Here is a 19078-nt window from a genome sequence, read left to right on the forward strand (position 1 = left end):
AAGGGTTACTTGACATCTACAATAACACTTTATAACAATTACGTTAATATCGACGTAGATGTAGAGTAATAAAATGATCACTCGACATTTACATCGGTGCTAACACAGATGTAAAATGACACTGTCCTTCCTTGCATCATTGTGGACGTTGATGAAGATGTCAAACAATCCTTTCGTAACTCTACATCTGGATTGATGTCACTCAACATCTGTGTTGGCATCGACACAGATGTAAACCATCGACGTTCCTCTCCCTTTACCTCATCTTTTATCGTCAATCTCCCTCCTCATCCACGATAGCTATCCATGTTATTATCGTGTGTCACGAAATCAAATTGGGATGTTAAAATTATATTTTTATTTATTTATTTATTTTCATATTTTCGTCGATAAAATAGATGATGTTAGGGTAAATGAAGTTAAACGTTTTGACTTTTATAATCATATATATATTTAAATATAAATTTTTTAAATCGAAATCGAGATGTTAAAGAGATCAGGATAATATGTAATTAGTCAAGGGTTTTATTATAAATATAAATATAAATTTATACCAAGTCCCCAAATAAAAGCGAGCGCGGAAACCCTAACATCACTCGGGACCCTTCGAAAGACGAGCGGTGAACGAGAGCGAGAGGCAGAGAAACGATGGGTCGATCGCGTCGGAAGTACAAGAAGTCCCACGCCAAAGTTCGGGTTGGATTGCCTCGGAAGAAGCCCGGCGTCTTCAAGCCAGCCGTCGCCATTCCGGAGGCCCTCGCTGCTGCCACCGCTGATGGGGGAAAAGAGGGGATTAAGGAGTGGGACGTGAAGGGCAGCGTTATCCGCAACTACCAGGCCTTCGGTGTTGTCTCCAACCCCAACATCCTCAGCGTCCGCGCCCGTACCCCTCAGATCGTTCAGCTCTCCTCTCTCCAAGTCCCCGACCCCGAATTCACCCCTGTTTCGGAGTTCGACCCCATCGACAGTGGCAGCGATCTTGAATCCGATGGTCAGTTAATATAAAAGCACAATCTTACTAGCTCTTGGTTCCAATGTTGCTTCGATTCGTTAAAGTTTCTTTCCTGTTTTTGATTGGTCGGTTGCATTCAAGTTTTTCTTTTAAAAATGCATATTTCTTAGTTGTTTTCCTTTAAAGGTTAGTTTTTCATGTATGGTTATGATCGATTTTTGTATACATGTTCTCTTCAGCGAAACATCGTATTTACTTTTAATTTCGCATATATTGGTAATATTCTAACATCTCGTAGTTGGTCTGGTTGAAACAAGTGCTTTAAACGAACACTTGAAAGAACTTTAGATTTTGACTCAGTGGCCTTTGAACCGTAGAATTCAATCATTTAATTTTTTAAGTCCTGAATTGTTGAGAGTTGAGGCCCTATGGAGCTGCATTCTTAACTGTAGCAACATTATGACAAGCCTGGATAAGTGACACCAAAGTATTAACTTTAAGTTTGAGGTTGTGGTTAGTGCTAGGGAGGGTTGTCTGTGCCGTCCAACCATAAATCGTTCAACGCCAAACTCAAGGTAAAAGCCAATTTAGTCAGCTTCCCTTTACAATGCTGGCTGCCACATGGCTTTGTGCCTGTGTGCCACTTCGCCGAACGGGGTCAGGGTGTTAGTCAAGTGAGTTTGATGCATTGGAGAAATGACGTGTCGATGTGGTGTCTGTCAAATAAGAATGAAATGTTCGAGCATGAGTCATAATCCCCATATCAAGTTCCAACCTATATTAATTAACTCAATTTTTAAACCCAAAACCTGTGGCACACTAACATCTTAATTTACTGTCTTCTACTGGAATCATGGCGGAATATCTTCTTGGTCCACCTAGTCTTTATGTTCCTCTTCCTTATGTTCATCTCAATTCTTTATAAAAACAGTAAGTGGGTAAGACTTTTTCAGAAGGTTCATGTAATGTCCAATTGGTCGTCAATAATGATCTTAGGGAACATAAATAAATAAGGTTTTGTGGAGACTTGGTCCTTGATTTGCTCTCACTATGATGCCTGGCACAAAAATATTGTTATTGTCTTTACATGCTCACTTATCTTTCATTGCTTTGTTAACATAAAGTCAAACTGATTCAGATGTGAAATCTGCACTTGGGAAGAAGCGTAGGGACGGTAAAGCAGCATCTTTACGACCACTGACCGCCATGCAACGTGTTCACGTTGGAAAGTTAATTGAAAAGTATGGTGATGATTATCAGGTACTCTAACTCTATGTGCTGTCAATTTTCCTCTTCCATTTCGTTCTTAGTTTTTGCTTATAAGGTAATCTTGCAGGCAATGTTCATGGATACAGCACTGAATGCAATGCAGCATTCTGTGGCTGCACTGAAGAAGTTATGCGAGAGGTACTACGTCGGTGGGAAGCACTACATCACATCATAGCTGAATCCACTGTGGTAATGGAAGAGTAAGGTTGTCGTAGTTTAGGTGTTGTGGGAAAGATTATTTCCTTTTTCATACGACTTCTCTAATCCTAAGAGCTCAAAAGTAATTTAAATCATGGATCAGAACCAACTTTACCAACGGTTGGGGCTCAGCCATCCACAACAATATTGGCTTTTGAATCCCCCAATTGGATGTTGAAAATTTTGTCAGAATCACCGGCTTGAATTTATTTTTGTCCTCCTCCCAGATATGTTGTTAGGATCATGATCTTGAGTTATGATAACTTTTCCTTAGAGGTCAAAATGGTGCGTGGTCATGTTTAGCACTGATATAAAAAAGGACTTGCAACTTCTGCATAATGTATTGGCTTAGATTTAGAAAGACCAAATGTAAACAATATTAGATTGCTGTCCTGTGTTGCATCGTGCCAAACACCCATTACCAAGCTGGATTACACATTGAACAAGATAGCTGACATTTAGTAGTTGACAGAAACTGCGAGGAGCCAAATAAGGTTTTCAGATGGTGACAATTTAGTATTTGCTAATCTAAGTCTGGTTTTGCTCCATCTCGAGATGGTTTAACCCATGAAATATAATCTACATGTCTTGCAGTTATATAGCACTTCAAAGAATCAATGTGAAGGACTAAACAATCTGAAAAACCAATTTATTGCAACAACCTTTCATCAGAGAAATGGCACAATTCAAAGATATCAGTCCCAAGTTTAATATCCCAGAAGGCCATCAAGACACAGAATATTACTTACTATCTTCATTCATTTACTGTTTATATACAAGTAGCTGAAGTTGCAGTTAGAAACCCATGAATGCTTGGCACTGCAGTTGCCAATGTTTTTTGGCTTGACGAAGGCGTTCAGCTCTTTCATTGTGAAGTCGCATCTCCCAGTAATCATGACAACTGTTTTGAGTATAACGAGGGAAGAATTTGTTATTACAGCAATCCGAGTTAGAGCATCACAGTAAGAACTGCAATCCGAGTTAGAGCATCACAGTAAGAACGACGGACCTTCGACTTAACAAGATGTTCAGTTCATCCAGGTGGAGAGCACCTTCAAAAACTCCTTCCTAGAAGTAAAGAAAACATAGAATTGTATCACATTTCTAAACTACATATCTTCCTAAATTAGATAAGAAAATATTACTTTCTGAAGAACCATTCTTCATCGAGTAAAATGCATGCACACAAGTATCTTCAGCACCAACAGATGAACATTCTGAAAGAGATGAAAGTAACCTGTCTACAAAGAGGACATTTTGCTTTGGGGTCTGCAGCCTTTAGCCCATCGACAATTGTCACTGATGCTGCAGAACAACTGCATATATAGCAGAATATATGGCCGCATGTGAGAGAAACAGGATCAAAAACCGTGTCCTGGAGAAGGACAAGAAGAAGCTGATCAAGTAGTTCTCCTCACAATTATCAAGCAAGTTACTCAGGCTCGAGGAAGTATTAATTAAGATTTATCTAAACTACATATGTATGCAACACTCAACTAGTACAGAGAAGTCCTTATATATATATATATATATATATATATATATATATATATATATATATATATAGAGAGAGAGAGAGAGAGAGAGAGAGAGAGAGAGAGGCAACTTGAGGAAACGGAAAGCATATACAGTGACTCACCAAACAGATAGAGCAAGTCAAATCTACTTCTATCTTCATAGATTCAAAGAGTTCACATGAAAGTCTTGGTTTGTCATCATTGAATGTGAGTGAGCAGTCACCAAATGGTCTCATAATAGCTTCATCCTTGACCTTGGTTTGCCTCAAATTAATATAAAAGGCCATTAGCTCACTCAGCCATGGAGATTGAAGGATCTCAATGTGCATCTTGAATGCTTGTGATTTGAAAGCCTGCCCTTGCTTTGAGAAATGAATCTGTACATGAAACTCTAAAGTAAGCAGAGTTTTGAACTAATTATATCAACAGACAAGCAATTATATCCACAGTTGCATAGTTGAAGCTTACAGATACAAAGTCGAACCTTGAAAGTATAAGACCAATATAAAAGAAAAAAGGAATATGTAATTTTCAAATGGCATACCTTGTCATACTTTTTCAATATTTTCCTCATGGCAACGGAGTTTATGATGGCATATGTTACTAAGTCCTTGCCTTCTTGCATTAAAGTTTCATGGTTTTGCTGAGAATTGCCCGAGAACCATGCAAAGTACTTTAGAAAGCCTGACGCCAGTTGCATTTCGAGTAACTTCTGTGCTCTCTGATTAAAGCAACCAACAACTATTGACATCTCTTTGAGTAGGGATGGGAAGAATGTCCCATCACACACTACATGTGAAACAAGAAGGTGAGCCAAATAATCTAGCAGGAAAACAATGTCTTGATCTAACATCACTAGTTAATGAATAAGATAATTCTAAATTTCAAGTGGCTGTATCAGATCAGTGGTCAGTCAGTTCTCTATGTCACGTTTAATTGCCAAAGAAATGAGACAGATAGAAAACACACATGGCTTTTCCAAAAATTCACAACGTTTTACATCATTCCTCTAGAAAATATATCTATTAGCAAAGAAGAATATGGAGCAGAAATGCAGCTAAATTAGCTACAATCTTAACAGCTAATTACATATTACCTCCGATACTTAGATCCTATTATATCATGATTTCTGTATTTAAAAAATTTAAATTGGGATCCCTATAGTTCTGAAAGTATAACAAATAACCTCATTTGTCTTAATGTTGTCAACTTCTTTGACGGAAAGCACAACACGTGATACGATGTGTTGGATCGATACAAAAGTGATGGAGAAAAAAAAAGTAATTTCAATATCTTTCTGTTTCTAGCACGTGAGATATTGAAATAATATTTTTGTCGATAAAGTAACTAGAAACAGAAGGAATGTTCAAATTATCATTTTTCCCATCACTTTCATGCCGATCCAGCACATTGTGTCATGTGTTGTATTTTCCGTTAATGCAACCGACAACATTTATTTATTTTATTTTCAAAATTATAAGGATCTCAATTTATTTTTTTTAAATACAGGAATCGCAATACTAATAACGTCTAAGTATAAGGAATAATTTGTAATTAGCCCAAATCTTAATTGGGTAACGAGACATCAATCCTATCATATAAAAAAATCAAAATATTTATAAAAATAATATAATTTGGGTAAATTTTGTGTGTCTAAACTACTAAAAAGAATGACAGTAAAAGCATTCATACATGAAATTATGATCTAGACTATTTTAATTAGTGATCAAAATTATTCAACTAAATCTGAAATTTCATTAGATCAGTATATATAAGAAAATGCTAATATTTTTAGATATTTCTATATTGTCGATCAAATCAAGATGCAGTATGTCATGAAACAGCTTGTTTTCCCTCCATTCAATCAATGCATATATTAACATGTAGCAAAGATTGTGATCTGTTGTCTTATTTTTTTAAAAAAATAGTTTATTAAATAACATATCTTATAACTCAAACATAATGTCTCAACAGAGATAAAAAAATATACTGACATCAGCTGATCCATTTCTTAAGAAGTATATAGTACTCATCAACAGGTTCATTCCCCTATAATGAATCAAATGAGATAAAAAGTCATAGAGGTTCCCCTTTGAGTTTTCAGCAACAAAAGTTATCTATTGCCAATTTCTGACATCAGCTGATCCATTTTTAAAAATTAGTTTATTAAATAACATATCTTATAACTCAAACATAATGTCTCAACAGAGATAAAAAAATATACTGACATCAGCTGATCCAATTCTTAAGAAGTATATAGTACTCATCAACAGGTTCATTCCCCTATAATGAATCAAATGAGATAAAAAGTCATAGAGGTTCTCCTTTGAGTTTTCAGCAACAAAAGTTATCTATTGCCAATTTCTGACATCAGCTGATCCATTTTTAAAAATTAGTTTATTAAATAACATATCTTATAACTCAAACATAATGTCTCAACAGAGATAAAAAAATATACTGACATCAGCTGATCCAATTCTTAAGAAGTATATAGTACTCATCAACAGGTTCATTCCCCTATAATGAATCAAATGAGATAAAAAGTCATAGAGGTTCTCCTTTGAGTTTTCAGCAACAAAAGTTATCTATTGCCAATTTCTGACATCAGCTGATCCATTTCTAAAAAATATATATAGTACTCAACAGGTTCATTCCCCTATAATGAATCAAATAAGATAAAAAATCATAGAGGTTGAGTGTTCAGCAACAAAAGTATGCGTCAGCAATGAAATGGAGGATGAGGAATAGATAAAGCTTCTTCCAAGTCCTAACGTGAATGTAAACTGCGCCAAACCAAAAAGACCTCATTTCACGAATCAAACAAATCTATCCAAAATGAAAACTTCAAAAGGATACGCAAATAAAACTAATATCCGAAACAGATCAACAGACAAAAACATTGGCAGGAGAACATCCATCTCCATCGAACACTGCTTCCTTTCTCATTTTACCCCTAAATGACTACAATCAAATTCCAAGAACCAATCGATCAAACAAATAAATAAATAAATAAAAAGAAGATCGCAACCATGCCCGATCAAAAAGGAAAACGAAGAGGAAAGGGAAACTATGTCCGACCCAATTACCTGCACAACTGCAAGGGCATTTGCTTTCCTCTTCCCCTTCCCGGCGTTGACGTTGGGCCTCTAGGTCTCTCCTACATCTCTTGAGAACCTTCTTAAGTTTCTTCAACCCAACTCCAGGGAAATCTTTCTCCCTCTTCCCCTGCATGTACTCCTCGTACTTCTTGCAGAACTTCATCTTCACTAAACAACACACAAATATCCCAAATAGTTACCTTCGAACTTTGAGCTACAGACAGGAATCCCCATAAACGTTCAGGACCAACCTGATCCTGATCACGGGAGGAGATCGATTTCGTGGTGCTCTCAGAATAAAGACGGCAGCAGGCAGAGCTGATAAAGGAAAGGATGCATGCCAGGTTTATCCGGGAGCGACCCGAATCGGCACTCGGACCTTTTCAAACGAGGGAAGCAGTCCTCGCAGGAGGCAATCAACCCCGGTTCGTTCTGTTGGTAATCTTGATATATGGTTCCTGAATTAAAATTATTGTTACTTTATCTAAAAATATTATAATTAGTCCGGTTCAATAACGGACCGGTTCGACTAAATGCATATTTCATGCCACTAACTACCCCACAAGCGTTTGATGCCGAAATCATAGTTGGCTGAAGAAAAAGAAAAAAAATTACATGAAACGAGTTAGAATAGAATTAAAATTAAATAATAAATTGAGAATATTTACATATATTTGTAAAGAGTTATCTTTGAGGATATTAAAATTTGAATCTGTAAATAATAAAAAGGATTTCGAATAGAAATTTTCTAAAATAATTCGAAGTCTTTTTTCAATCTTTTTTTTATCTGATTTGTGGATTGGCCCCAACATTCGAACCCTCCACAGAACGACAGACCTCGAAGGAGAAGGCCTCTCCCGTTGGGCCTCCTAACCTCACCTTGTCGTGGGTCCCATGGTCTGGTAAGACAGGGGGGTAAGCAAGTTTCAAATAGGATGATGAGACCACACAGTGCAGCGGGTCAAACGTTGTTTATGTAGGGGGACGGTAGTAATCAGCGATCGTGCTCTTCTTCAGATGCGGTGTGCCCTTCCTCCCGGGTTGGCCGGAAACCGCACTCCCCGAGATTGATCCCGTTGTGTCATGCAAATTGATCGATCGGCGATGACCTAATTCTCGAGATCCCTAGATATACGTGATCCCTCGCGAAGGTGATGACTCCGAGATCCGCGAACACGCGCCACGCGATCGATTCGTGCACGCTGCAGCTCCACGCATGGAAGCCCTTCCAACTGCAAACCCTCGCTGGCTCCGATCCGTCGAAATCATACCCCTTTCGGTCCAAGAAGCCCTGCCTCTCCGATCGCTCCACCGCCCCCGCAGCCGTCGTCGCCGCCGCCGCCGCCGGCCTCGATCTCTCGCGGCTCAGCCTGCTCGACGAGCCCCCGCCGCCGCCACCGCCTCCGAGGCGGGAGGAGGGGCTCCAGTGGTTCGCTCGGAAGCGGCGGCGGCGTGGTTCGCGGTCGGTGTCGGGGCGGAGCTCCGATCGCAGCGGGACCCGCCGCCGCGGCGGAGTCTCAGCCGCTTACGCCACCTGCTCTGACTTCCCGTTTGCGGCCGGTGGGACGGATTCGAGCGGGGAGCTGTTCGTGATTGGGGATGGTAGCTGGGGATCGGATGTTAGCGAGGCAGCCCGAATGACAAGGAGGGAGGGTAGGGAGGTCGGTGGAGGAGGGGGATTGGAAAGGGAGGGCTCTGCACTGGGGGCGCTTCAAGGCATTGGGAGCGTAGTGGTTCTGGAATCGCAGGGGAACGAGTCCGGCTATGGGAGCGAGCCCGGCTATAGGGGTGATGGGGAGCTCGGCTATGATGATGAGTTCGAGGACGATGACGATGATGGGAAGCAGTTGTTCTGGGGTGAAGAGATTGGAGGTATGATCCATGTTGTAATTGGCTTTTACTCTTTACTTGCCTAAATGATTTCTTGGATAACCTGATTCGATGCTTTAGTCTTAGTAATACTGCATTCCTAGCTTTTGTCTGTTTAGATCTTAGTGGCTGCCACCAGCAAAGAGGAAAAATTTTGGAGGCTAATTTTCTTTCCTACCATCAACCTTATAACATATTTTTTGTCCATTTCTAAAGATTTGTCATAGCATTATTTATTGCCTTGTTGCATTAGTTGATTGGATAAACACTTGCTACCATGTCTGGAAAAAGATTAGTGCTCATCTTGTGTGGGCTACAACAAGTAAAGGGCATATAGAAAAGAAAGTAATGAACTAGTTGAGACATAACATAATGTTCTGTTCTTTTATATATATATATATATATATATATGTATATTGGCGTAGTACTGTAAAAAGTTTAACTGTTGTTGCAATCAATTGTTTTTCTTTTCAGTATTGTTCTTCCTGGCTTAATTCACCATAGTACTTTTCAATCGCTTCTCTTCAAGACAGTTTTCCTTACAATCATAGTAGTGCTGCTCCTGCTTATCATTTCTATTTGTGCATCAGTAATTCTAGTATCATTCAGAAATTTTTATATTAATAGGTTTTGTCCGGATGGTTGCATTCTTGATAACTGATTATCCTTAACGGCCTAGTTGTAGCATAGATATAGGGTTATTTCCTACTGTTGTAGTAGTTATCACGGTAGATGATAAGAAGAACTGGACAAACTCATATATTTACATGCCCAAAGGCACAAGTCACATATAATGTTAAAATATATAACAATAATATGATTGTCAATTTATTTACGAATGCTGATAACTAGATTTACTGTTTTCCACCCATATGGAATATAGATTTTAAGTTATGCCTAAGTCTAGATGTGGCTGGTAGAACTGTGCTATAAAGTTTCGTTTACCATATTAAGGAAGCTGATAAATGCAAACCATGGTTGTACTGATCATATGTAGCTCAGCTGGGAGGTATCCCTCTTCCCAAATGAAGTGATTAGGTATTCAACCCCTTGTAGATATATCTTTGTCGCAATACATCTTGGTTAGGACCTAATTTTTGAAACAAACTGGACTCCTTGGTTTTTCCAAAACCAAACCCCTCAATTTTCTCAAACTAAACCAAATTGAAGCGAGAGTGGCTAAAAGTTAAAACTCATCCTAATTAAAATTTTTCATCAGGTTTAGCAGAAAGTAGTACAAAAGTAAAAGTTTTGCTTATTGTGCAGAAAGTTACATGAAATAAAACAACAGGAAAAGAAAATTCCTTTAATCCACTTGAACTAGTTTTTTATGCAATGAAGCACGGACATGACAAGACAAAGATATGACGACACATTATTTTTAAAAAAATTCAGGATATGGGCATGACGAGAACACGTATTTTTTAATATATATGTACATATTATTTACAGAATTTATATATTTAAATTTTATAGACGTCGTTTTAACCCCCAAATTAACAGTAAAAAAACCTAGATAAAAAAACCAGATTAAAATCCCAAATTCAAAAACTAAAATAATAAAATTAATTTACCTTTGCTGGGCATTGCTGAGGAAGAAGCTTTGTCGAATGCTAGTGTGGAAGATGCTTTGTCAGACACTAGTGAAGTTATCAAGGAAGTTATCGAGGGCCTGAGAGCACATGACGGCCATCCTAGAGGGGTTCTTGAGGCTAAGGGTTCAAGAGCACGATGGCGCACAATGGTAGAGGGGGGGTTTGAGGTGAAGGGCTCAACTAGCATAGTAGAGCATGACGGTAGAGAGGGAGACTCGAGGTGGAGGGCTTAAGAGCACGACAACACGTGACAATAAAAAAGGGGGCTCGAGGCGAAGGGCATAGGCTTCGCAGTGAGGAAGAAGGGTTTGGTTGGTTGGTTGGGTCCCGAGGTATTTAACATCGACTATCAGCTTCTAAATCTTTGAATCTACGAGGAAAAAGGATTTCAAAGCTTTTATACTACTCGTGGTGAGGAATCTCGGTTTCACAGTTTGCTTACGATGAGGAAGCCCGAGTCCGACACGCCATGTTGTATCCAACATAAATAAAAAAAAAGACATGGTTGGACATGTGTCCAGTCATGTCAATGACGAATATGTGTCCAACACGTGTCGAATATATGTACGCCACTAAATTCTAAATTGAGAGAGTCGTATCAAGATTTAGCCTGATGGGATAATTAGCTTGTTAACTTTGTTGAGCCAAAACCACTAGCCAAAATACTTAAAGTTAAAGTTTATATAAATACACTCATTAAAGTTTTATAAGTCAATCTTAGTCTTACTCATTTGCTCACTTTCAATGTGAGACTAATCAGAATGTTATAATATGAGACTAATCAGAATGTTACACCTATACATTACATTCTTATAAATCAATCTTAGTCTTGTTCATTTCTAATGTGAGACTAATCGATGTGTTATAATAAAAAAATTAATAATAAAAAATTAAAATATATTTTATTTTCGATGTGGAGTTAATCGGAGTATTATTAAAAGAAATACCACGGTTCTCTACTCCCATATTCAGTCCCTTTCCTTACTCTTCTACCCACTATTATCATGAGAGAGTGAAGGGAGTGCAGATGAGTGTTACTTAGGATTGGTGAGACAATAATATGGGTGCCCTCGAGAGACGGGGTGGGAGAGATCATATGTTTGAGGTGAAAAAATTGAATTAAAATATTGCTCGACAAAAATCAAATATAATATTTATGCTGCACTTTTCAACAGGGATGTTCCCTCAAACACTGCTAAAAAGACTTAGAGAGGATGCTACCTATGCTGCATAAACTATATACTTTGTGAACCTTTCATGTAATTGCCATGTAGGCTCTCGTAAATACATGTATTTTGCAAGCCTGTTATTTTGAGCTCTTGTCCTTGCTATTATCCTTAAGAAAAGAAAAAAAGAGTTATGCTCTTGATGGTTTGACAGATATCTGCTTGTCATTCCTTTGTTGATTCATACACGCTATAACTCTTCTGATGATTTTATATACTGTCAGACACTGATCAGATGGAAATTGGCAACGAGACTAAATTTGCAGAGCAGAAGGTCCACCATCGAGGCAGGCGTAAAAAGCATGATTGGAGAATAATGGCTTCCTTGAGATAACAATCCATGCGTCCTATTCTCATTTGCTAGATAATATTTTGAAATTAATTTCATGGTAATAGTAAAGGTATGAAGTACCCAATGCCTAAGGCATCCATCCACATCGTCTATTGCAGCTAGTTTTGTACTTCCGCCCATCAGAACGATCAGTAACTGTTCTTGTATTGCAGAACTGTGCCTAATCTATGAATGGTTACTATGGCAAGATGACAAGATCGTTGTCGTCTTTGCAGATGATAAAGCTCCTTGTATCTTTTGAACTTTTTGGCTATCAAACTTCATATTAAATATACCTTTTTTACCTTTTGTAGATCATGAGCAGCGAAGAAAGCCAAGTGTTTCAGAGAAAATTGCAGGCGTTCAAATCCATTTTCGGTATGCAGCTTAGTGTTCCTACTATATTCTACATGATTCATTCCTCAGCTGTTTTGGCTATTTGGCTCGATCAGGTCCCGATGCCACCCATAAAAGAACGAAGAATACAACTGTGCCAAGTATAGGAAGGCCTTGCACTCTCAACAGTTATGATTCATTGTAGTTCTTCCCTTTACATCAGTTGCCCTAATTTTGTAGTTCGTCCTTTGATCACCTAAGCAAATTTCCCTTTCACCATGTAGAACAAGAGTCCTACATTCGAACAATCGGGAATTCAACAAAATTCACACTCCATATGTAAGAATTAACCAAGAGGTCAATCGATTTACTACTATTCTACCAAATCCACTTCATATTTAACGATGTCGAGTTTATTAATGTATCTCCATCTCACCATGTGATTAGAGATAGCTCCGTCCTGATCCGAGGCAGATCTACGAGGGAACATACAAAGCCCTAAAGTTACCATATGCTAATAGTGCTCAAGAGCGATTTACCGCATCCGGATGGAGTCGAGGGAGTCGGAGGTTGAATCCGGCCGCAACGTCGTCGTCATCGGGGCAGTTCAAGCCACAGCCGCAGCGGGGGCACATGTAGAAGTTGTTGATGGCGAAGTCGGCAGAGGCGATGCCGACGGAGAAGCGGAGGGAATCGCCGAGGCGGCGAACCTCGATGATGTTGACCCAGAAAAAGAGGACCTTGACGCTGACGCCGCGGAGATCGGAGAGGTGGTCGGAGGCGATGCGGCCGGAGATGGTGGGGTTGTAGCGGAGCTGGTAGGATCCCTCGAGGGAGAAGCTGCAGCTGCCGTTGAGGTAGGCGGAGAAGGCGCCGGTGGATGCGTCGAGGTCGTAGCCGATGGCGCCCTTGGGAAGCAACCCTATCGGTAAGTCGTACGACTCCAGCACCTCGTACGCCGTCGGACTCTCACCACCGACGGCCGATCGGAAGCAGAAGCAATTCAGAAAGATGAGGAGGAGAGGAAGAGAAGAGCGCGGACGAAGGAAGGGAGACATCGTGGCTTTCCTTCTGCCTTTTGTGTCTCTCTGTGCGATTAATATTGGGTGTCCGGGAAGACAGAAAGGCTTGATTGGACGCACGGAGTGTTGCGTGTCTTGGAGAACTACCGAATCCGAGCTACGCGGTAATTAATGCAACGAGTACGCCGTAGCATCGATGTCCCCATAAGAGACTGGTGCTTGGGACACGCAGCAAAGCGCGATGCTGTTGTTGTTTTCCTGGAAGCTGTACAAGTCTCTAACAGCCTCTTCCAACGATGAAAGAACACTTATAATCAATGAAGAATCATGTTGACTTCAAATTTGTAAGACTAGATAAAGACATATGACGAGGTAAATTTCTCTTTCTTCACTTAAAATATCTCTACTATTAGGATATGCGGATGACTTTTGAACCTTTAATCAATAATATTTGACACCATCATCTTGAGGGATTTGATTATTTTTAATTAATATTTTTTCAATAAAAGATAAATGATAAAGACAAGAAAGTCTTTAATTATATCAAATAAAAATTTAAATTCTCAATCTTTGATAAATGTAAAATATAACAAATAATTTATTAAGATAATTTATCTCAAGAAAAGATCAAGATGCCGCTTTGCTATTAAGATATAATTCTTATGGCATGGTACATTTTGATTCATTGATCAAAGAAGCCTACATAAGTTACCCTATCAAGTAAAACTATATGGAGCTCCATCCCTAACAAAGATATATATCCTACATCTTCTATGTTGAGCTCCATCTTGACGGATTCCGGCACCTCAGTTGGCCGTGTGATCATTCTGGTCCCAGATAAAGTGGAGCTCAAGAGGAGTCAACGAGACGGACTTCACGATCTTTTGGAAGCTCAGTTGGCGGGACACCGCCGACGGCTTCGGTAGGCTGCTCCCTTTGTTCAGGTGCTTGTGCTGGGACGCCTTGTTGCTCTCCTCGAATCCTTGCATCTCGACATGGTCGACGAGGTGAGCCGATCCCTCCTCCTCCGCCTCCAGCTCGGTCGCCTTTGCCGCCGGTTTCTTCCTCCTGTACACCGCGTAGAGGACCAGCTGCGCTGAGCCCAGGGCGAAACCAATAGCATTGGGAACCTGCAGCGTTACTCTAGATCTGAGAACGGTGCTTATGCTTGGGAAATCTAAGAGAGCAGAAGAAGAAACGGTGACGAAGCCAGCTTACACCGATGAAGAAGTCCCTTACAAGCACCGAGTAGATACTCCAAACCCCGCCATTGAGGAACAGGAAAAAGGAGAGGAAGAAGGGCATGTACTCCACGCTCTTTGTCTTCACCACTGTGCTCTAGATCACGAACAACGATGTCAGCAAATTGAATTCAACATAAGCTCAAAGGTTCCGTTTGCTCACCATCGCTGCCATGGGTGAAGCATACATCCCAACCGTCAGTGCTGCACACAGACAACCCACCACAAGAAGCCTCATGCTGGCATGGACCGAAAGGAGGGTGACCACCACCACGGCCCCAAAGAAACACACGTTAAGCATCCCCACCAACTTCGCCATCTTCGCCTGAAACCAGCCAAATCGTATGAGGATAGAGCTACAAAGAGAACATACATACGTGACGAGCGAGAGAGAGAGAGAGTCACCCTCGTGTCGTTGGGAGCGTAGATGAGGAAGAGAATGATATAGATGGCCTGCAACACGGTGCCGACGCCATTGACGGTCACGACGAGGAGGCCTCCCGGCTTGAGGAGGCCATAGAAAGTCCATAGAGAGGTACTGAGCAAGGTGGTGATGTAAGGAAGCCCTTTGAAGCTCTCAGTGGACTTCGTCTTCACAATCCTCCGGAAAGTGCCTCTGAACCATCACAATCATATCCAGCAACGGTAAGAATCATCACCATGACTTGCATCAAGGAATCCAAGCACTGATGGGTACGATCATCATATACTCACATCGGAGAGGCAAAGACCAGTATGGAGATCACATTACCTGAGACAAAATTAAGTCTTCTGTGTCAAGTCTATTCAAGGTAAAACTTGCATGGGGTTTCCGAGACTCACCGAGAATTCCAACGAAGAAGCTTACGTCTGCCATGGCACGGGCCTAAGCGTACCTATGAGCGAGGAGCGGCGGAGATATGGAACGAGATGTGGTGCTCTGAGGAGGTGAGATCCATCTTTTATTCTTGGACGTAGTTGTCTTTGTGTGTGTATCCAAGAACGCAGAGAAGGGCAAAATGGATTTGCGCTGCGCTCGCTCTCTGGTTCGTACACGTAGCAGCATTGAGGCGGCACAGCCCGATCCACGGTTTTATTCCGGCGAGATGATGACAGCGGATGCTGTCGGCGGGAAGAAAAATACTCCAGAATTATTGGCTTGATTTGTGTGTACAACCTCAAGCATGATGGATGGGAAAGAAGTGGTGTTCGTCGGGCAAGCATGGGGTCGTTGTCGGAGGAGTATGGCGGGGCATCCATGGACATATGGGAAGCTTCTTGATGGAATTGACCTTTGGACGAATACCAGCCATTAGAAGCTGAGGAGGCCAGTCCAAAGGAAACCACGACACCAACTCGTCCTTCAGCTAATCCATACTCAGCAACCTAACGTTTGAGACGATTGGTTTACCAAACTCTGCGATCTTGCCAATTGATACTCGGCAACCTGACACTGAGAAAGAGGATGGAGGTTCTATCTATCAGAATTGGGAAATCTCAAAAGCAGCACGCATCTTCTTCAGAGTCAACTGGCTTGGTTTGGTTGGTAAAGAATGACAAAGCTTTTGGCACCTACCTTTGGGGAAAAGTTTGTGACCATGAAGCAGACAGAGAATTGTGGTTTGCAAGGAAACACCTGCTTAGAGTAACAGCAGTAAGCTCCTCTTAAGGTGGATGGGTCTGAGTTGATTAGATTGCACCTGTAGTGAGGAAACCCACCCCATCTCCATTATCCATTGTTGAGGTATATCAAGGTATGATGGGTTGGAAGGAAAGAACACAATCTCCATTACATCTTTAATGAGAAACTAAGATGATTTATATTTTTTATAGGGTAAAATTTTATTTATTTATTTAAAAAAATAATTCATATTTATTTACACAATTATATTTTTATTTATTATATATTTGGGCCATTTAAAATTTTTTATCTGATTATATTAAAATGGTAAATTTATCATAAAATATAATTTTTATCTATTATTTTCTAAATATTTAAAGCATTTCATTGAGACAATCCTTAGCAACTAAAAATTTTAGATAAAGTTAGATTAAAATTTAATATATAAGTGTAATTCTAGTAATACTAGGAATAGATAGAACTTTATAATCAAGTTGGAGGGTAAGAAATTTCTTTAAATAAATTAATTATTCAATAAAATAAATATATTGATTAAGATATTATTATATAATAAAAATAAGATGATTAAATAATGAGGGACATTTGGAGTTTTGTATGATAAGAATCTGAATGTAAATATAAAAATTGATAAGAAATAAATTATAAAAAATAATAAAAAAGATTTTACACCGATCGCTTCTTCCTTGGAGGGGATTACGAGGAGACCAACAGAAGGAAAAGAGATAGAAAGGAAGAGAGAAATAGAGAAAATAAAAATAAAAAAAGAGAGAAGAAGGAAAAAAGAAAGGTGAAATAGAGAAGGGATGTTGTTAAAAATCTTGATGAGTCAGAATTAATATATATTGAGTCAGATATTAATTCAATTAAAAGTTTAATATGATAAATTGTGGGTTCGACTCATATACATATTCATGATTTAATTATTCACAACCATAGTTTAGTTGGTGGTGTGGTTAACTTTCTCCCCACCAAAAGCTTAACTCTAGTTACCAAGCTCATGTTAGCTCAAGTCTCCCTCTTTCTCTTTCTCTTTCTTTTTTTTAATCATTTAGGTCTTTTTTATTTTTTCAAATTATTTTTTATTCACTCATTTTGTCTATGAACTTTAGCTTTGATACCATATTAAAAATTTTATGATGATGGGTGAGTCAAACTAGTCAAGATTAATATATATTGAGTCAGATACTAATTTGATATATTGTGGGCTAGACTCATATATATATATATATATATATATATATATATATATATATATATATATTATAATAAATAATATATAATCTAACTTTTTTGTTATTTATCAATATAAATTATTCTCTTAGTCTTCTTTTTTTAATATATTCTTATACATTAATATTTTTTAACTGATCTCGTGCAATTGGAGAAAGCATGTGAAAATAGAAGGGAAAAAAAAAGAAAAAAAAAAGAGGGAGAAAGGAAAAGAGGACAGTTGGAAAAGGATGAGAGAAAGAAAAGAGAAAGGAGAAAGAAATGAGAGGAGAAAAAGAAAAGAAGCTTTTGCGCCTCATATAAAGGAGCCCAAAAGAAAGAGAAAAGAAAAATGATTGAGGATCTGTTTTGATATTAAATAAATTCGGATTAAGTTTAGGAAAATTGTATCAGATACGTTTTTGAATTCTATTACACTCCTACTGATTAGATTAGTGTGCAGGACAATATCATTAATTATGACGTCCTTAGATTATTTGATATTTATGTTATAAAAAATAAATAGGAGGAGGAAAAACAATCATGTAGGAACAATAAGAAGAGGGGAAAAAAGCATCAGAATTATATATTTATATCAAGAATATACAATCAAGATAAGTATTCGATTTTGAAAATTATTAATGCTTGTGTTTGGAATTGATAAATACATGTGATTTACATGATTTACAAGTTTTTGTTATTTAAAATATTACAAAATAATTTATATTTTTTATAAGTATAACATTGATTTAAATGTTATGTTATGTTATAAGCAAAAGAATTTAGAAAGTCATATAGTTTGAATAGTTATTTATTATGTTATAAGTATTTATTGATTTATATTATCTGAATTTATGATATAATATGGTCATAGTCATTAATGCTACTGTAGCTTTTTATTTTGACAGTATACAACTTAGTTAAATTTATATATATGAACGATTAGATATATTTATGTTATTTGTGAATAGTTACACTAATTTATGCTATGACGTTAGCTATGTTTATGCGTTCATTATGCAATATGTCGTTACGAAAAGGATCACATTTTGTATTTTGAAAATACATGTTCTAAAAAATATATTTTTTAAACTATATAAAAATGAAGAAAATTTTGGTATTTATGCATATTTTAAAAATATATATCGAATGCATAAAATATTTATTATTTAAAAAAAATGTATTTATTTATGATAAGATTTGTTAGTATATGAGTCACGATGCTATGGTTTTTTCATATGATTATTTCTAAGTTTTTCAAATTGAGAAGTAGCTCATTTGTGATTATGGATTAAAAAAAATAAAAATCTTAAATTTTATTATATACTAAGATTATTTTGTATGTATGTTATTTGGAATGAAATGTTAAGAACTTTGAATGAATTATTGAATTTCATGAATGTCTTGAAGATAGATAGATTATTGATTAGATTATGTAATACATATAATTGAAAGTTATTTGTTTAAGTTTTTACATTATATTCTTATAGAACAAACCTATAGAATTACGACATCATACCATTCTCAACTTTCTAGGGTGTCACGAAATATCTTTGAAATTAAGAGAGAAATTTTATAAAGTAATTGTTAAACT

General features: G+C 38.1%; 5 protein-coding genes across 7 annotated transcripts; 2 read left to right on the top strand and 3 right to left on the bottom strand.

Annotated features, from left to right (window-relative positions):
• The first annotated feature begins 579 nt into the window (after positions 1–579).
• Positions 580–2645, top strand: LOC135618682 (uncharacterized). Its single transcript, XM_065119812.1, has 3 exons — positions 580–991; positions 2091–2212; positions 2289–2645. Exons 1-3 carry the CDS (start codon positions 649–651, stop codon positions 2394–2396), a joined length of 573 nt encoding a protein of 190 aa, XP_064975884.1. The 5' UTR covers positions 580–648; the 3' UTR covers positions 2397–2645.
• Positions 2646–3039: 394 nt separating this feature from the next.
• LOC135618670 (probable E3 ubiquitin-protein ligase BAH1-like 1) lies at positions 3040–7479 on the bottom strand. 2 transcript variants are annotated; one of them, XM_065119774.1, is made up of 7 exons: positions 7286–7475; positions 7023–7202; positions 4481–4725; positions 4059–4313; positions 3657–3794; positions 3429–3487; positions 3040–3320 (listed from the first exon to the last, which is right to left on the bottom strand). In XM_065119774.1, exons 2-7 carry the CDS (start codon positions 7195–7197, stop codon positions 3215–3217), a joined length of 978 nt encoding a protein of 325 aa, XP_064975846.1. In that variant the 5' UTR covers positions 7198–7202; positions 7286–7475; the 3' UTR covers positions 3040–3214. The 2 variants fall into 2 exon arrangements, 1 of the variants encoding a protein (XP_064975846.1); XR_010489099.1 differs by having other exon boundaries at positions 3152–3320; positions 3657–3735; positions 7286–7479.
• Positions 7480–7989: 510 nt separating this feature from the next.
• On the top strand, positions 7990–12670 carry LOC135618677 (uncharacterized). Of its 2 annotated transcripts, none has more exons than XM_065119797.1 (3): positions 7990–8906; positions 11949–12433; positions 12482–12670. In XM_065119797.1, the coding sequence occupies exons 1-2, from the start codon at positions 8189–8191 to the stop codon at positions 12056–12058; spliced, it is 828 nt and encodes a 275-aa protein (XP_064975869.1). In that variant the 5' UTR covers positions 7990–8188; the 3' UTR covers positions 12059–12433; positions 12482–12670. The 2 variants fall into 2 exon arrangements, with proteins under 2 accessions (XP_064975869.1, XP_064975863.1); XM_065119791.1 differs by having other exon boundaries at positions 12508–12670.
• A 61-nt stretch (positions 12671–12731) lies between these two features.
• On the bottom strand, positions 12732–13558 carry LOC135618683 (uncharacterized protein At5g01610-like). The gene has a single exon (XM_065119826.1). The coding sequence runs from the start codon at positions 13447–13449 to the stop codon at positions 12916–12918; it is 534 nt and encodes a 177-aa protein (XP_064975898.1). The 5' UTR covers positions 13450–13558; the 3' UTR covers positions 12732–12915.
• Positions 13559–14067: 509 nt separating this feature from the next.
• LOC103977640 (bidirectional sugar transporter SWEET16-like) lies at positions 14068–15802 on the bottom strand. The gene is made up of 6 exons (XM_009393211.3): positions 15477–15802; positions 15369–15405; positions 15060–15270; positions 14818–14979; positions 14632–14751; positions 14068–14543 (listed from the first exon to the last, which is right to left on the bottom strand). Exons 1-6 carry the CDS (start codon positions 15508–15510, stop codon positions 14220–14222), a joined length of 888 nt encoding a protein of 295 aa, XP_009391486.2. The 5' UTR covers positions 15511–15802; the 3' UTR covers positions 14068–14219.
• Between the last annotated feature and the right edge of the window lie 3276 nt (positions 15803–19078).

This window comes from Musa acuminata, chromosome BXJ1-3 (assembly GCF_036884655.1).
Source record: "Musa acuminata AAA Group cultivar baxijiao chromosome BXJ1-3, Cavendish_Baxijiao_AAA, whole genome shotgun sequence".
NCBI lineage: Eukaryota > Viridiplantae > Streptophyta > Magnoliopsida > Zingiberales > Musaceae > Musa > Musa acuminata.

What these genes read in the sequence shown, in the direction of transcription:
- LOC135618682 (XM_065119812.1), top strand. Translation starts at nt 649, where the DNA reads ATGGGTCGATCGCGTCGGAAGTACAAGAAGTCCCACGCCAAAGTTCGG. An exon ending in CAGCGATCTTGAATCCGATG is followed by an intron (nt 992 to 2,090) that starts GTCAGTTAATAT and finishes AAACTGATTCAG; the next exon opens with ATGTGAAATCTGCACTTGGG. An exon ending in AGTATGGTGATGATTATCAG is followed by an intron (nt 2,213 to 2,288) that starts GTACTCTAACTC and finishes GTAATCTTGCAG; the next exon opens with GCAATGTTCATGGATACAGC.
- LOC135618670 (XM_065119774.1), bottom strand. Translation starts at nt 7,197, where the DNA reads ATGAAGTTCTGCAAGAAGTACGAGGAGTACATGCAGGGGAAGAGGGAG. An exon ending in ATGCCCTTGCAGTTGTGCAG is followed by an intron (nt 4,726 to 7,022) that starts GTAATTGGGTCG and finishes TTTCACATGTAG; the next exon opens with TGTGTGATGGGACATTCTTC. An exon ending in AACATCTTGTTAAGTCGAAG is followed by an intron (nt 3,321 to 3,428) that starts GTCCGTCGTTCT and finishes TACTCAAAACAG; the next exon opens with TTGTCATGATTACTGGGAGA.
- LOC135618677 (XM_065119797.1), top strand. Translation starts at nt 8,189, where the DNA reads ATGACTCCGAGATCCGCGAACACGCGCCACGCGATCGATTCGTGCACG. An exon ending in CTGGGGTGAAGAGATTGGAG is followed by an intron (nt 8,907 to 11,948) that starts GTATGATCCATG and finishes ATATACTGTCAG; the next exon opens with ACACTGATCAGATGGAAATT.
- LOC135618683 (XM_065119826.1), bottom strand. Translation starts at nt 13,449, where the DNA reads ATGTCTCCCTTCCTTCGTCCGCGCTCTTCTCTTCCTCTCCTCCTCATC.
- LOC103977640 (XM_009393211.3), bottom strand. Translation starts at nt 15,510, where the DNA reads ATGGCAGACGTAAGCTTCTTCGTTGGAATTCTCG. An exon ending in CTGGTCTTTGCCTCTCCGAT is followed by an intron (nt 15,271 to 15,368) that starts GTGAGTATATGA and finishes GTGATGGTTCAG; the next exon opens with AGGCACTTTCCGGAGGATTG. An exon ending in ACGCTCCCAACGACACGAGG is followed by an intron (nt 14,980 to 15,059) that starts GTGACTCTCTCT and finishes GGCTGGTTTCAG; the next exon opens with GCGAAGATGGCGAAGTTGGT.